This window comes from Anabrus simplex, chromosome 6 (genome assembly GCF_040414725.1).
Source record: "Anabrus simplex isolate iqAnaSimp1 chromosome 6, ASM4041472v1, whole genome shotgun sequence".
Classification (NCBI taxonomy): domain Eukaryota; kingdom Metazoa; phylum Arthropoda; class Insecta; order Orthoptera; family Tettigoniidae; genus Anabrus; species Anabrus simplex.
This window is the reverse complement of record NC_090270.1, coordinates 201,622,900-201,640,954: the sequence shown is the minus strand read 5'-3', so window position 1 is coordinate 201,640,954 and position 18,055 is coordinate 201,622,900. Positions and strand designations below refer to the sequence as shown.

The window sequence follows — 18,055 nt, the reverse complement described above, 5'->3', positions numbered from 1 at the left end:
TAACAATAAATACAACCAATCAGGTGTCTACCGTACCAAATGTAACAACTGTGACATAAGTTACATAGGGCGTACAGGCAGAAACTTCACCATCCGCTACAATGAACATATAAATGCAGTAAAACATAACCATTTCTCATCAATAGGCCAACATGTAGAAGAATCCAAGCATAGTTTCACAAACATCAATAACGACATGACGATACAAAATATAAACTCCAAGGGCCCCCTGCTCAACATAACCGAAGATTTCTACATTTCTTTAGACCAATACGCCAACCCCAATCATAACATTAATGATATTACTGAAAAAAAAAACAGCATCATTTTTGACAAAGCCATTCCGACATTAAAGAATGATTACCTCAAAATAGTAAACACACGCTCTAACAAACCAACGAATCACAAGCCTGACCCCGCCCCTACTTCTCCAACGGCCACTCCTTCTTCCCCTCCACCTACATTCCCCTCCACAGCTAATATGAGCCCCAGACGCACTCGCAGTAGAACACAACAAGCCTTCAAACACATCGGCACAAGACTTCCACAACAACTATAGTAAGTACTCTTTCCATACACACACTAGGCATTCCTTCATACACACACTACCGGCATACTTATATCACCTTATCTTTACAGACTACAACAACAAACGTAGACGAGAGAGGTGTTGCCACCAACTACTTCTAAATACAAGCTCGAGACCTGCTGTTTGCTATATTGAAACTTGCCATAGTATATCACAAGTTGGGATATATAACACAACAAAATTTCTTCATGACAAAGGCCCATATCAATAAGACGTACACCAGTTTCAGAATGTTCTCGAAGATTACCTTACGCAGCTAAAATCAACATAACTTAGAAGCAAAGGAACTGCACAGAGGACAGAAGAATGGAATCTATGTAGCATGAATTGAAAATTTTAACAAGTGTCTACCTATACGTACCATTTTAATGTGTTGAAACTTTTTAAATGTTATATATTGTGGCCCATGTGTGTTTTAATATGTTTTACATACTCATGTTCTAATTTGTAACTTTTTACCCTGACTACTGATATTTTAATTATATGCTATTGTATACATTTCCATCCCCCATTAGACATCCGGATGCCTAATACAATAACAACTTGTGAATTGTCTAATGGCTAAAACAAATCATGTACTAGCTGATGATGGCCGTTAAAGAGCCAAAACCGGTACTAGTTTAATCTATTAAAATAAATTGTGTATTGAATGGTGGAAGAACACATTTCTTATCTATACTCCATAACACAAATGCAAAAAAATCTAAACAGACATAATGTAAATTAAAGCCAATCCATTTTTGTCCAGCTACTTGGTTGAATGGTCAATGTAACCTTCGGTACAGTGGGCCCCACATTCAATTACCAGCCAGGCTGGCCATTTCAGCTACCCCTGGCTAATTCCTGCGGCTTAGGGACAGGGTGTCTGCAACCTTCAAGACAGCTACAGGAAGTGTTTAAAATGACTGTCTTGGGTCCTGGGCTCTGCCTATCCCTTTCTTGCAAAACTATGCTGATCTTGACCTAGCAGTATTCAAGCATGTTCATGTGTACCAAATTTTTGAACTAAGAGTTTGTTTCCTTCCTGCCTCACCATCAAACGACAACCATTTGAAAAGAAGAGCAGGAAGAGTCTCTCTTCTTGGCAAACACAATACAATGTTCAATATGTGTCTCCCAGCAGTACAAGGAAAGAAGCAAAAGCAATTGGACTATTCATAATTAGTAAAATTGTCAACAGTAGCAGTATAACAGTGGACACCTGTAGCAAGAAGGGAGGCAGTGCTTTATTGTTTTCTTACTGTGCTCTTCATACCAGGACAAAAGATCATATAAGTAGTTACCAGAAGAATTGAAATGAGAGTCCTTAAAAATATGCAGAGGGAAAAAATACAGTTGGCATTATTTCATGGTGTTTTTGACAATGCAGAATTTCTGGGAAGCATAAATTTCAACACCAAAGTATCCAATCTGTGTGTGCATCAACCACCTTATTGAACACAGTCATGCACATTGGCACTTGCCTTTAATAAGAACGCGTGGGACTTATAATAGGTTAGTACAATCTGGGAAGCCAGTAGACTTTCCCCAACCATTATGAATCTACTGGATTGTATTGGTCTCATTTAGGTACTATACACGAACCTTTTCTTGAGCCCTGAGCTCCCTAGTGCTGAATCGGTAGACCTCGGTTATCTTCGACATCCATATTGGCAACCTTTGAAACACAAACTATGAATCGCTTATGCTTCGCAGTGCGACATCTGGCATACCCTTTACGAACTAGAACTATTGTTTACACAGCAAAGGCAAACTATACAATTCATACTAGGAACAAGATTTGCATCGAGAAATGTTATATAATGTTCAATAATGTATGTTTGACACAGTTGTTTGTGGAAGATAATAAATGTTTAGAAAATTCATATCGATCGATCATATTATCGATTCAATTCAGATTTCATTTCCATCCAGTTGGCAGTATAACCGGAACTGGCAGTGCTCCCTCCTTACTCCTCACATCGTAAAAATCGGGCTCAAGAAAAGGTTCGCGTATAATAGGTATATTTTATGAATGAATAGCATTACATTGTTATAAATTAAATGTTTATGATTATTTGTACCGTATGTGCAGTAAAAAATGAGATCTCTAAAGAAGGCCAAAAATCTTGATCTGCAGTTGGTAAACAATATTTTTTTGCACAGCCACAATGGCCACAAGTAGTTTTGAACCAAAATAAAAAATCATTATTTTAGTTTCTGACTAGAATGTCTCCATAAACAGAAAAATTTAATGAGTATACTGTTTTTTTTTTTTTTTTTTTTTTTTTTTGTATCTTGTTGCTCATCTTACAACTTCTATAAAGAACAAATGAAATTTAAAACTCACCTGACCATCTCCTTCTTCTCGTTCTAATTCAATGATAACACTATCACTTAAATCTTCATCTTCCCTGTCGTCATCTACAGCAGTCAAGTCATCTCCCGACACAGATTCATCTTCTCCACCTTCATCCAGTGTTTCATACTCAGATTCAGGTTGGCATTCACTACTGACATTTAAGTCTGTTTCCTAAAAAAAAAAAAAAAACCACTTCTATAAGAAAACTTAATAAAACAATCACTACTGACATTTAAGTGTTTTCTAGAAACATATTACCCGGTACACTTCTACAAGAAAATTTAATAAAACCACCATACATTTTTCTCTATAAACTGTCATACATTCAAGTGTTCAGCCAACAGAAATTCTAACAATGGATTACGGTATAATCCACTAAGCACTAATAATCACCCGTTCATAGTTATTCTCACATACCGTTTTCTCTCTCTCTTACATTTGAAATGATGAAATAAGCTCACAGGAGAAAAAAATTAGTCACCCTAGTGTGCACACACAGATTGATCATTAAGCCTGTACAGATGGTGCAGCGAATGAGTCCCATGCTCAACACCCCCCCCCCCCCCCCCCACACACACACACTGCCTCCACGTGAGCAAAAGGCCATAGCAATTAGTGAGACATTGATGTTTCAAAAGGACAGTAAACATCAACATGGGTAGATGTAAGGATGTGAAAGAGCAGCAAAAAGGGGCATTCATGTTTGGCTGTGTCCATGGCCATACAGTGCGTGAGGTTGCTGGATTTGTTGGCGTTTCATAGTGGACTGTTCAACGTGTCCGAAAACAGTGGTGTACTACACAAGGCCATTAACATGACGTCAGAATTGTGGTCAGCAAAAGATCCTGAGTGCGAGGGACCGGAGAAGAGTTTCATGGTTTATGAATCAAAAATCGTTTCCAAACCCAACAGGAATTTCTTCAGTCAGTGAATGAAGGTCCATCCCAACCTGTTAGTGAGAGAATATTGCCATGGGAACTGCATGCAATGAACATTTGGAGTCGGTCATCTCACAAAGGCACATAAAGCTACGTGTCTTCAATGGGCTAGAAATCATCGAACATAGACAGTAGCTGACGGGCTGAACATAATGTGGCCTCACGAATCGAGTTTTTGCTTGTATTCTAGGGATGGGACAAACTGTTACTTTCCAGTATCATGCTCCTGTGTATTTGTTACAGTGTAGTATTAGGATATAAAAGTAACATAATAGAAATTGCAGGTCAACTTTTGGGAGGAACATCCACTATACCTGCTGTCTCTTGTACCCCCTAACCACACCTTAGTAATAAGTACGTACTTATAAATTGCAATACTACATCTTCATCTTTCTTTCCTCCCACCCTCCCTTTTGTCAGCTCATTACTCACATTCTTGACTATTCCCAGAACATGTTTCCCGTGACCCATATACACTCCGAAAACGAACACTTCGAAACCTTCATCTGTAAAAATCGCCTTGATTGCTAGGTATCTGTGTATTACTAGATGTCCAAGGATCTGTATTTAAACACACACTCGGACCCGACATTATAAAATATGTTGAATGAGTGTCATATACACTTCAGATGCTGCCGCAATAAGAGATAAGGAAACAGTCCTGTCAGGCAAGCCGTAAGCACAGTTTAATCCAGAACACTTTTTTTTTTTCTTTTGCCTTTTTAAGTCACACCGACACAGACTGATCTTATGGCGACGATGGGATAGGATTGGACAGGACTAGGATGGAAGCGACCGTGCCCTCAACTGAGGAACAGTCCTAGCTTTTTGGTGTGTACATGGAAAACCACCAAAAACCAGCTTTAGGGCTGCCGACAGTGGGGTTAGAACCCACCATCTTCCGAATATAAGCTAACAGCTATGTGACGCAAACTGTATAGCCAACTCGCTCTGGAAATCCAGTATAAACTTCTCCAAAATCTTGGTCTTCTGCCATAGGGTGAAGATTGAGAATATGTGGTAAACAACTGTTCATGTGCCTTGTCCAGAGTCTTACTCTGTACATCACTTTTTCCTTTGTACTGGTAAAAATTATAACTGCTGTTGCTGCACTGCCTTGCAGGTTGCAGTCGATAACGAAGTTCCAGGAGGGACCAGATACACGTGATGGCACTTACGATGGCTTTTCAGGCCCTGATACTTGAGTACCATGTACATTAATGGGAACTAAATTAACCCGCTGAATTTTTAAAACTATTATTATTCTGTACCTTCTTACAACGCGTTTTAAGAAACCGTTTCCCTGTTATTGAGTTTTTGTCCACATCAATCGTATCAGGTCTTTAGCTCTCTGTCCACAATATGGCATCAAACACGAGATGTAAAGCGGGAAGACCACGCGCAACAGTTTTGAGGAACTACACTTCTGTATGTATCACCACCTGTAAGCCTAATACAAAGCACTTTGAATAAATAAATACCGAAATCGATAGCTGCAGTCGCTTAAGTGCGCCAGTATCCAGTATTCGGGAGATAGTGGGTTCGAGCCCCACTGTCGGCAGCCCTGAAGATGGTTCTCCGTGGTTTCCCATTTTCACGCCAGGCAAATGCTGGGGCTGTACCTTAATTAAGGCCACGGTCGATTCCTTCCCACTCCTAGACCTTTCCTGTCCCATCGTCGCCATAAGACCTATCTCTATCGGTGCGACGTTAAAGAACTTGTAAAAAAAAAAAAACCAACAAAAAAACCCTAAAGAATGTCTGTAACCGGCCAGCAAGTAACAGGGTAGAAATATCAGTACTGTCTCTAAACTGTTACAAAATATTTGTTCTCACCTGCTCAAGAGTGTGCCCTTAATGCGAGCTGCTATGCTTCCTAACAACCGTTAGCCAATCAGAAACTAATACACTCCCCTTGGTTTCGCTCAGACAGTTACTTTTGTATTAGAGTTTCCGGTGGAACATAATATTTCTGGAACATCTTACACTGACTGAATAGGATACAGTATCATGTTACGATATGCAACTCCCATCTCTACTGTATTCCAATGACGCATGTCGTCGAGTGCACCAAAGGCCAAATGAAGTATTTCATCGAGGATGTGTGGCAAGGTCAGGTTCAAGCCGGAGGTGGGTCTGTGATATTTTTTGTATCATGGATTGGCCTGGATGATCAGGTGTTGTCTCTCAGTCAACATGTGCATGGTGAGTATGCTACTGATACCCCAATTTTTCAAGATGACAACATCGAAGTTCATGAGACTGGATGCATATGTGACTGGTTTTATGAACACTCCCCCACCCGATTACATCTCAACTGGCCTGCAAAATCACCTGAATTAAATCCCACTGAAAATCTGTGTGTGACAAGTTGGAACAGCAGGTAAAACAGCAACATCAGCATCCCCGCAATTTGGTGAAATTGCGCGATCAAATCCTCAGAGACAGACTTAACCTGGATGCGATGTAGCTGCACAACCTTGCGGACTCCCTAACAGAATCCAGGCAGTTCAAGTCCAGGGGCAGAGGTATTAAATGATGCTTATAATGATTTCTCCTTCTTAGGACACCGTCTTCCTGCAAAGATTGACGATAAAATTGATTACGATAACTTTCGAAACAGCAGCTCAAACGGTGCAGGTCTTTAAGCCAGGAATTTCTCCGTCTCCCCACAGATTGTTTTCCTTCAAATTTTCAATTTTTTCATACCTCTCATGATGTGCCTGAGCTTTTGTTTCATGATGAATGTTAGAAGCTATTTTTGCTTATTTAACAAGTTGAGGACTTCCTATTTGGCCTTCTACCCAGGATAATTTTTTGTCCGGTGAGCTTACCAAATCCAACTATAATCTTCCAGTCCTACTCCTACTTCAATTAGCATCCAGAGCTGAGTTTAACAGACTCCTTGCCAAGCAAGCTGGCTGTGGGAAGCAGATCATGAAGCTGTAACTTTCCATTTCCACTATCAACAGCCCTGACAGTGGTTTTCAGTGGCTTTTTGTCATTTTCACACCAGGCCAATGCTGGGGCTGTACCTTAAGGCCCACCTGCTTCCTTCCCAGTCCCAACTCTTTCCTATCCCATCATCAATAAAAGCTATCTGAGTTGGTGACATTAAACCAATAGAGAAAAAACCTCTCACTCTCTGATAATCTGTTATATTCACTGGCATCTGATGACCCAACCATTTAATTAATTTTCATCAAGATCAATCTTAACATTGCTCATTATTTCATTCTTATAGAATCACTCAGCATTAACTCCAGTAATCACTCCCATAACTTTCAAATTGGTAACATCCCAGTTCTCACTTTAGAGCAGTGAAAACATTGGTATGAGCACCAAATGCTGAAGGGGTACTTGAACTGGGAACTGACTTACATCTTGAAAAACATAGCCCTGTGGTTTTATATCCCACTAACTACAGTGAAACCTGTACACAATGGAATCTCATGGTACCACGTTTCTTTTCCACTGAACTCAGGTTTCCGTCAAGAATAGGGTAAACGTGACATAAGGTACATTGTAATCATGTATTGTGTACTGGGGGTTCTGCACAGTAGCCTGAGATGTTTTCTACAGACCATTCCATGTTAAGAAAACAGTACTACTCTTATGGACCTACAAGGAACGAACATACCCTCCCTTAAGGCACCCATAATTCCTCACGATTAAGGAATATTATAATACACTGTACTTTATACTGTATTATCAGCCTCTGTGGATCAGTGGTAGAGTGTCAACCTCCGAATCCCAAGATAGCGGGTTCAAACCCGGCAGAGGCAGTCGGATTTTTGAAGGGCGGAAATAGTCCATTCGACACTCCACGTCATACGATGTCGGCATGTAAAAGATCTCTGGTAACACATTTGGTGTTTACCCGACAAAATTCATCAAATCTCAGCCACAGACACCCAAGAGAGTTTCGGTTTACTCTGTCTGCCATCTAGTGGGCCTACAGTAAAACGGAACATCAAAATTGATGAGCAGACACCCAGATGGCATCAAATTGAATTGTCTGCACACGGTAGCTGAGGCCATACAATTATTATACCGTATTATGAAAGAAAGAAAAAAAGATAAGGCATGTTTTTGTCCGTGAGTTTAAAATAACTACTTAACATTCTCTATTTCACAAATACATTCACAGGGAAGAAGCAAAATGACGGGAACAGCCATCGCTTTGTTGCCTTCCTTCATTTTCCTTCTGAGTTGCTCTGGTAGACGTAACGCATAATCTGTTATGCTGTAATCGTCGGCAGCGTATCACTGTTGTAGAGAAGTCATCTATTTATTTGTGAGTGAGGTTTTATTTTCCTATAATATTCTTGAACTGTACAGCAGTTGTTACTGAAGATTTTGATGCAGTGGTGTGCAGCGATACATCACTTGTACTGATACAGAAATTCACTGTGATTATTATTTTGCTTGATGATGATGCTTGTTGTTAAAGGAGGCTAATATCTTGGTCACTGGCCCCTAATGGTACGAAATGAAATGACAAATTAAAAACCCAAAATCCTCCACTGACAACTATTCAAAACGTGAAGATGAAGAATGAATGGATGGATATGAAATTAAAACGATCAGTGGAACTGACCCACAGCGCCTCACATGCACAGAAGCTGGCGTAAAACAATACTATTATGGTGTTCATCACCTAAGTGTACTAACCACAGGAACTCGTACTATCCCGTGGTGTTCCTCATATAGTGGGTACTAAACATAGGCAAGCCAGAACCATGGGTTCCGTCATCCCATGGTGTTGCTCAGATAGTGCTACTAATCACAGCTACTGTAAAAGCCGTCGCGCTCTCGTTTGCTACTAATCAGAAACCTATTTGGTACCTAACGTAGTGGTACTACGCGCAAGGAAAAGTGACCCATGGTGTTCCCCACGTGGTACTAATAACAAGGAGTTTCATAGTTCTAATATAATAATCCCTTGGTCGCCCCTTACGACAGGCAGGGGATACCGTGGGTGTATTCTTAGTCTGCGTCCCCCACCCACAGGGGGTTGTGTGTTTGGTCCGCAAGAGGTATTTTATTTCCCTCAAGTCCGCCGGCAAGCCGGTTAGGACCCCCCTATCCGCCACCTGGGATGCGCCACGTGGGAGTATCCCCTCTCTCCCTGCAACGCCAGCATAGTAGGTTCATGGGATTATTATCTGTGCTTGGTTTTCTTATTTAGCTTTTGTTTCTTAGGTGCATTTTATATTTGTCACATTTTTAGTACTTTTTCACTAGCGCATTTAATTTGTACCATTATTATCATGAGGCAATACGACAGCAGGCGTTGCCTGGGCAAATTTATTAAATGCAATTAACTGCAGCTCCCACCTTCTGAGCCTATAAAATTTATATGTTGTTTATGTTCTCCCAGTTTGACTTGAACTTCAATACTGAGGTTTTGTACGTGCAGTAGTTTACCCATGTTGCTGTAAAAACCTAAGTAAGCACCCTCTGAAATCTCGATACCCTATACTTCCTAAAACTAATTTTCAGCTCAGTTTTCTCCAACTTTTATCTTGAAATTAAATACTGAGGTTCACCAGTATATATGCCATGTATTCCCGAGATGCTGTTGAGCAGAGCTTTTCGATATGGCAACCTTGTTGTCGTAAGAGCAATACTGTTTTCTTAACATGGAATGACCTATAATCACTTTACTGCATTGTGTGTCTCATGATAAACAACAGGCTACTGTATGCTGTAACACTGTGTATTTTATTGATCATTACACAAGAGAGACCCTTTCACTTCCTTCTCACTGAAATGAAATGGCGTATGGCTTTTAGTGCCGGGAGTGTCCGAGGACAAGTTTTGCTCGCCAGGTGCAGGTCTTTTGATTTGACACCCGCAGGTGACCTGCGCGTCGTGATGATGATGATGAAATGATGATGAAGACGACACATACATTCAGTCCTCGTGCCAGCGAAATTTACCAATTATGGTTAAAATTCCCAACCCTGCCGGGAACTGAACCCGGGTCCCCTGTGACCAAAGGCCAGCACGCTAACCATTTAGCCATGGAGCCGGACTCCTTTTCACTGCTTTTCATGTACTCAAGGAAGTTAAATTTCTCGTAAAAATTACAATTTGTTAAACATACAAGAATTGATTTCTGGACATAATTTATAGGATTGTAACCATTATTGTTTTCCTTAAAGATTCAAAGTTTTTTTATTGGGGCATGAATAGCTCAGATGGTACAGTGCTGGTCTTCTGAATCCAAGTTGGCCGGTTTGATTCTGGCTCAGTCCGGTGGTATTTGAAGGGGCTCAAATATGCCAGCCTTTTGTCAGTAGATTTACCGGCACGTAAAAAAACTCCAGCAGGGCAAAATTCTGCCTCTCAGTGTGCCCAAAACCGTAAAAGTACACGCTTAGTGGGACATATATCCAATAGGCTAATTATTATAAGTTCAAAAACTTGTAAACAATTCAGTTCTCACCATGAATGAAAAATTACACAGATTGAATTGTATATTTCCCGCTACTGGCCAGGAAAGGGGCAAAAACACATTTTGTAGGCCCAGAACTTGTATGCAGGATTTCCTATGGACAAGCCCGACACTAGATAGGAAAATGGGTACATAAGAATCAAATGGAAAACAGGAAAAATACTCCAGGATGCAGGCTTGCTAAGGAACTGATAACAGGACCAAACAAGAAGCATTCTAAAGAACTGGTGAAACTCAGCAGAGAAAATATAAGATGGGTAGTAGGACTGTTAACAGGACATGCCATCTGAAAAAACACCTACATAGAATTGGAGTAATAAGAGACAACATATGTAGGAAATGCAATAAAGCAGAGGAATCAGCTGAACACATACTTTTCGAATGTGAAGCGATGGGTAGAATCAGACTCTCCACTCTAGGACTACCAGGTGAAGCCAAGCCAAACCCCATGGCACTACAGCCCTGGAAGGGCCTTGGCCTACCAAGCGACCGCAGCTCAGCCCAAAGGCCAGCAGATTACGAGGTGTCATGTGGTCAGCACGATGAATCCTCTCGGCCGTTATTCTTGGCTTTCTAGACCGGGGCCGCTATCTCACCATCAGATAGCTCCTCAATTCTAATCACGTAGGCTGAGTAGATCTCGAACCAGCCCTCAGGTCCAGGTAAAAATACCTGACCTGGCCGGGAATCAAACCCGGGGCCTCCGGGTAAGAGGCAAGCACGCTACCCCTACACCACGGTACCAGGTGAAGAGAGAGAAAAAATGCAATAAGACCCAATAAGAACAACCTGCAGCTTTGTGAAGGGAGCAGGTATATCTATGTAGGAATGAAGGAAAAACATGGTAGCAAAAGATCTTAGAGGGCAAATCTAATTAGGAACTAATATTTAGAGACCCCATGAAGAAAAGCAGAAGTTATTTTCCGCTGTATACTGAGGAACTGCTTCAGTTTCCGCATTGGGCAGGTTCCGCCAAGTACAGGTACCTTTGTACATATTTTAGTTTGAATCTCATGGGGCCATGGAATGTTTCTGTTAACATCAGGTTTCACTGTATTATTACAGTTTTCAGAGATGAAGAGGTGCCAGAATTTTGTTTAACCTACAAAGAACCATTTACAGTTTTTATCACATCTACACAAGAGCTCTTTTAAGTGCCGGTATATCTACCAACCACGATAGACATATTTTAGCTGCTTCAAATACCACCGGATTGAGCTGGAATCAAAACCATCAACTTGGACTCAAGAAGCCAGGACTCTATTGTCAGAGCCATTCACCCTGTCAGTTTGCATTATTATCATTATGTTAGGTAATAATAAATATAATACCAATATAGTTGGCCTGTTATTGGACTTAAATTTTCCAGCTAACTTACTTCTGGTTGCCAGCGTTTCGCCCCAGTGTGTTAAGTTAGGCTCACCAGTTGGTAAATAGCACATCTACCAAGAAGCGTGGCTAGTGGATACCGTGGAGGCCACTGCACAGGTTAATTGGAGCCACTGGCAGTGCCAACGCACTACAAGAGGCTTTGTCTCATTTTCAAAAATTGGTGCCTGTGTATATATTTACAATATAGTATATCAGTATTATAAATTTACTCACTCGGAACAAATATTAAAGGTTCCCAATGGAAATCAACATCTTTATCAAATAATAAAGTTAAACTAACAAATCTTGGAAGTGATATTAAAACTGTACTTTTCATTAAGGATAATCAAAATACTACATTATTTTCCTGCAAACCATAGTTTGTGTTTTCAAATTAAGATGAGATACAAATGGGAAACCACCTTTTTTTTTTTTCATTTGCCTGGTGTGAAAATGGATAAGACAGAAAACCATCTTCAGGGCTGCTGACAGTGGAGTTCAAACCCACTATCTCCTGAATGCAAGCTCATAGCTGTGTTACCCTAACCGCATGGACACTTGCTCAGTTACAAAAACCATCTTCAGGGCTGTTGTCAGTGGAGTTTGAACCCACCATTTTCTGAAAGCAAGCTCACAGACCTATGTTCATTATCACAAAACAATGGATGACCGCATTCAAGATTCATAATCAGTATAGTTTGGAAGTATTTCAGTACAATCCATTTATTCTTGTATTTGATTCTTCTATTTTTAAATATAAATATTAGGCATCTTTCTATTTCTAACAAAAAAATAAACAACTAGGAAATATTAAATATCGCTGTCCATAAATGTTAGGTCTGCTGCATTCTTACACTCCTCACCTTAACAGCTTCAGATTCTGAAAGTGAATGGTATAATTTCAAAACAATATCTGACATAGTTCGTGAGCCTCCGTGGCTCAGACAGCAGCGCACCGGCCTCTCACAGTTGGGTTCCGTAGTTCTGATTCCGGTCACTCCATATGAGATCTGTGCTGGACAAAGCAGAAGCGTAACAGGCTTTTTTTTCAGGGTAGTGCAGTGTTCCCTGTCATCTTTCATTCCAGCAACAATCTTCAATATCATTTCACTTCATCTGTCAGCCATTAATAACTGCCCCAGAGGAGTGTGACAGGTTTCAGCAGCCAGCATTCCTATCCTCACCAACAGATGAAAACTTCATTCATTCCATTCCTGACCCAGTCGAATGACTGGAAACAGGTTGTGGATTTTCATTCATTTTTTCATCTGACATAGTTCAGTTCCAGTTGATAATATCCAACATGTGCCAAAGACAGAGCAAAAAGCAGAGCAGAGAGCAAAAAGAAAGAAAAGAAAAAGGCCAGCCAAAAACCGGTCAGACCTGAAACCACAGCCTTCAGTTGTTGTGGCCGATCCTTAACCTACTGAACTATAGTGGCCTTACCATTCCTGCTCTGTTGGCTATAATCTTATTTACAGGTCTGGCACTACTAACAGCTGTTATGCTATTCTAACTGCATAGTAGTTTTCAAAATACATATACTGTATCTTAAAACAGGCTGCCTGCTATTAGGCTGTGTCAAGTACTATGGTCGTCTGACAAGAAGTCACGTGCGAGCGGGGTAAGGGGTGTGGAGGATAAGCACAGCTGCTGTGCATGCGCCAATCTCAAGTCCTGACAAGATACATCGGTTCCATCTGCGGGGATTCTTGTGAACTAAGGTGCTGCTGTGGAATTTCAAATTGGTAGTGCAATTGCGCTTTAGTTACACATTCACTGTACGTACTACATAATGAACACACATCTCTTTCATAGAGCTCCCACTGTTTAGCACGACTAACGTTTGTAGCTTAGTGTAGTATCTGTTACTCGTGCCGTACCTACAAGTTGCCGCAACTTCTCGTGAGATGCAGATAATACATATAGCACAAATCAAAGTGATGTTAAGTTTAAACAGAACAATGAAGGTGATTATCATTATGAGAGAAAGGAAATAAAGAAAATCATCCTCTCTCTTCCCCACCTAATCGCAGGAGAAAATGGAAGACGTCCAATCCTTGAATGATAAAAGAAAGGGAAGCCTTTCGGACAGTTTTGGTCAATCGTATGCTTTTGGTCATAACACATTTTGGTCAATATGTCATTTTTGTCACATGTACATGATGGTATTATTGTTTTCAGTCATGCCTATTTCTGTTCATAGTGTTGTGATGTTTGAGATCAATGTGATACTTGATATAAGGTAAAATGGGTCCACCTGTTCAATACACGGCTGGTTATATTATCATCACAACATTTTCATATGGGACTAGGTTCGGCCAACTCGGGGCATAGTTATATCTGCCATTAGCCTTATGTTGAATAGGTGGACCCATTTTACCAAGTAACAATTGTCAAACGAATCATCATGAAATTTTTATCATATTATTAATGTGATAATGAATGGGACATAATCCAGCTGCTTGGAAGCCAGAAGAATGTGAGGCCACCATCAAACCAGAAATACAATGACTACCATGAACAACGGTTGACCACAGCACAAAAATACCAGCAGTATAAGGACAATGACCTAAGATATTTATCTATGAACTGTAGTCTCCAAACAGAAAGCTGAGCCAATGAAATCTCCAGTCAGGGTCAGAAGACAACCACAATTGATAGAGGGAGTGAGATGGGGATTATGAAAGTGAGGAGCCTGGCACACAAGCAGAAGCAATACTAGAATCAACCAGGTACACCACTGTCTTACTCATGCTTAACTTTCTGACAAGAGTATATTGAATTCAAAGCAAATTTCAAGTATAAAAGAGCAAAAGTAAGATGAACAGCTTATAAGAGCACCTTCTGATACTTAAAGTGGATAATATAAAGATTGCTTAAGATGTTGGCAAAAGAGTTGATAGACTACACAAGATTGGCAATAGAGTACATGACCCAAATTTTTAGACCAGATAATTTATGTGCTTTACTTGCAACTCAATCTTCACTGCTATTTTTAAAATTGATTCTACGTACTACAAGAATTAATAGAAAGAATACTTGATGTAAACAATATTTGGCAAGATAACAACAACTTAAATAATTGGTCAAAAGATGTGATGTCCAAGAAGAAAGAAGGTAAAGTTCAGAAAGTTATCTCCAAAATCGCTCTTGAATAAAATGGCATAAACTTCTGAAAGAAACAAAAGCGGAGAAAATAATTAGTATGACATGGACGGCACCATATTTAGATGGGGTTTGGAAATGAAATGAAGGCCTAATCTTTAATGAAGGATTCTAGAACAAATACCCAGCAAGGCATAGACACTCCGAGTTTTAAAGGAAAACCACCCTTGCTTCAATACATACCTCATCCCTACCTCAATACTTCCTGAGTAGTTTAGTTTTCTTCGATCCACATTTTCAGAATCTCAAAGAGCTTGTTTCTGTCAAAATTTTCAACTATTTTTCCAAACCTGCGAATACCATACGTGTAGACTGGCTATTTCATGTAGACTTGAAGGATAAAAATATAGGATTAATACTGTCATATATGGCCACACACAAAAAAAGGCAACTTTTAAAAATCACATTTGTGAAAGTATGGGCACATTCAGAGAATGGAGCAAGAAAGGAACGCAATGATACATTTAAATATTACTGTAGGTTGGGCTTGTAGAATATATCCACGATATTCACTACCTGATTGTAAGAGGCAATTGAAAGGATGACCTCAGCACCTCTCAACTTGGAAGCAACGTTGGAGATCACAGGGGCTCTAACTAAGACTGCCAATGTGTCCACTTGCTTGTACCGGTCCTCTTGCTTTCATCTTCTATCTAACTTCCCTTGGTCAACTCTTGTTCTTTTTCGACCCCGATAGTATCAGGTTTGCAAGGCCTAGGGGAGCCTTTAATTTTCATGCCCTTAAAGGCCCTTCCCTTTCTTTTGAAGATATCTTCATTCTCAAAGAGTTAAACCTCTTCCATTTTCCTTCTGGTTTGCGTTAAGTGAGTATGGTCGCCCTGTTGTACTTCCTCTTAAAATAAAAATCACTACCACCATTGACATTGAAACTAAACATATTACAACCTAAATTAACTTTTTGATGGTGGATACTTATCTATGGTCTGTTCAGCTGGGCAATGAAGAATTACTGTGATCCTGACTGACCATACACCCAGACAACTTAGCAGTCAAGTGATTCCCCCCCACCATCAACATTCAATACAAACATTAATTAGCTGAACTGCCCATGGTCCACAGATCATCCCAGAAAATTGGATAATACACCTGGTTTTGGGAACACTGAATTTTGAATGTATCTGCCTTAGGTAATGACCAGGGGTCGAAAAATACCGGGCGCCCAGTCGCTATGGCGCCTGAAAATTTATACTTGGCGCCTAAATTTTCAAATTTGGGTTTGAAAATTTATTTTTCGAAATCCAGAATTCCCTTATATGTACATTCCCACCATTTTATAAAGTAACAAGTCTATGGTGTTTTGAGTGTTTTTTGTAGCTCATATTCTAATATGTGCAATAAAGATTTTCACTGCTTTTGGCAGACTTGAATTCTGTAATTGGCTCTTTGTACCTTGGAACTTGACGTTTCAGGTCTGCGCGAGAGCTGCCTAACGGTCATGAGAGACATTGTAACCCGTTAAACAAGTAGCCTTTCATGTGGACGTATCACAACAAATCGAGTTCCATTACAGATGATCAGTTATCGGTAGCCGAGTATAAGGGTCAGACCAGAGTTGTGGAGACATGCAGAGAACTACTTCGTTAAATAATTCCACAAACACTACATCACCCCCTTCCTTCCCGTGACTAGCCGTTCCCAAACTAGTGCCACCAAAGCAGTGGTGATAAATTCCCGTAGAATTCATTCTTTGCATTTAAAACATACGGAATGACAGGTTTTATCAATTCTTGTATTTTCACTGATCATTATTTATATACTTTTAATTTAATTACAGCATCTTGGTATTGAACGGTTTGCACTTTAGAAATATGGTTGTTTTCATTCCTGTGCACTTAAGGAAAATTGGCAACGTCGCATCAGACATCGAAGCCAGCAAACTCGGAAGCCATTTAACACTGATGATTTATTGTAGTCTATTATGTGTTTTACGTTTCATGTTATACACGTGAAAATTGGCAAAATGAAACTAACAATGCCGCACAAATTGACTGATGCGACTAAAAAGTAGTGTACTCTTTCAGATTTCTTTGTAAATAGGCCCGGAAATGCAACACAAAGTGATACAGAAGTGAGTGGGTGTGAGAAAACACTTGATGGAAGTGCCAACTGTAGTGTTCAGGGCGACAATGACAGGCTTAAAATTTAATTTATGGCGTCAAATATTAAAAATACGTCAAAATTTGAATTACCAGGCAACCAAAATTTCAGCAATCATGGCTTGAATTACTATAGTGTCTGCGCTATGAAGAAGAAATTGTGAAGTAAATTTCCTAGTATTAAAAAACTAACCCCATAGCACTACAGCTCTGAAGGGCCTTGGCCTACCAAGCGACCGCTGCTCAGCCCAAAGGCCTGCAGATTACGAGGTGTCGTGTGGTCAGCACAGCAAATCCTTTTGGAGCTTTCCTAGTATTACACGTTATAATTCTCGTGTTAGGTCCGTATTAAAATGTACGTAAATACAAAGTATGTTACAAGTGTTATTTTTAATATCCACCTATTCAATACAAAGAGATCTAGTAAATTAAGAATTAAATCTTATCATAGTTACAAGGGACATGTTTCACCCATATTAAGGGAATCAACAGTCTCAAACTCAAAAAGAAAAAATGGAGAATGTATAAGGTACTAATTTTAGTCTCAGACATTCTTTTAAGAAAACTATGTCTTTACAAACTGCTTATCTTAACCTTCAGGTTAAGAAATTTGTTTAAAATATAATAGGCCTGGTTGGCTTTTACATTACATGTTATGATGATGCCCTAAAAATGGGCGAAACATGTCCCTTGTAACTTTTTATGGTAAGATTTAATTCTCAATTTACTAGACCTCATTGTATTGAATAGGTGGATATTAAAAATAACACTTGTAACATACTTTGTATTTATGTACATATCAATACAGACCTAACATGAGAATTATAACTTGTAATGTAAAAGCCAACCACGCCTATTATATTCTAAACAAATTTCTCAATCTGAAGGTTAAGATTAGCAGTTTAAGTAAAGACATAGCTTTCCTAAAAGAATATCTGAGACTAAAATTAGTACCTTATACATTCTCCATTTATTCTTTTTGAGTTTGAGGCTGATGATGCCCTTATTATGGGCAGAACATGTCCCTTGAAACTTTTTATGATAAGATTTCATTCTTAATTTACTAGA

The 18,055-nt window shown here is 39.7% G+C and overlaps 1 protein-coding gene across 2 annotated transcripts in view; it reads right to left on the bottom strand.

Moving 5' to 3' along the window:
* Nucleotides 1-18,055, bottom strand: part of btz (barentsz) — a 157,385-nt gene that overhangs the window by 116,238 nt on the left and 23,092 nt on the right. For both annotated transcript variants that reach the window (XM_067150141.2, XM_067150142.2), the window contains exon 2: nucleotides 2,919-3,101. In XM_067150141.2, the coding sequence (XP_067006242.2) occupies nucleotides 2,919-3,101 (183 nt within the window). The remainder of the gene's footprint in view (nucleotides 1-2,918; nucleotides 3,102-18,055) is intronic.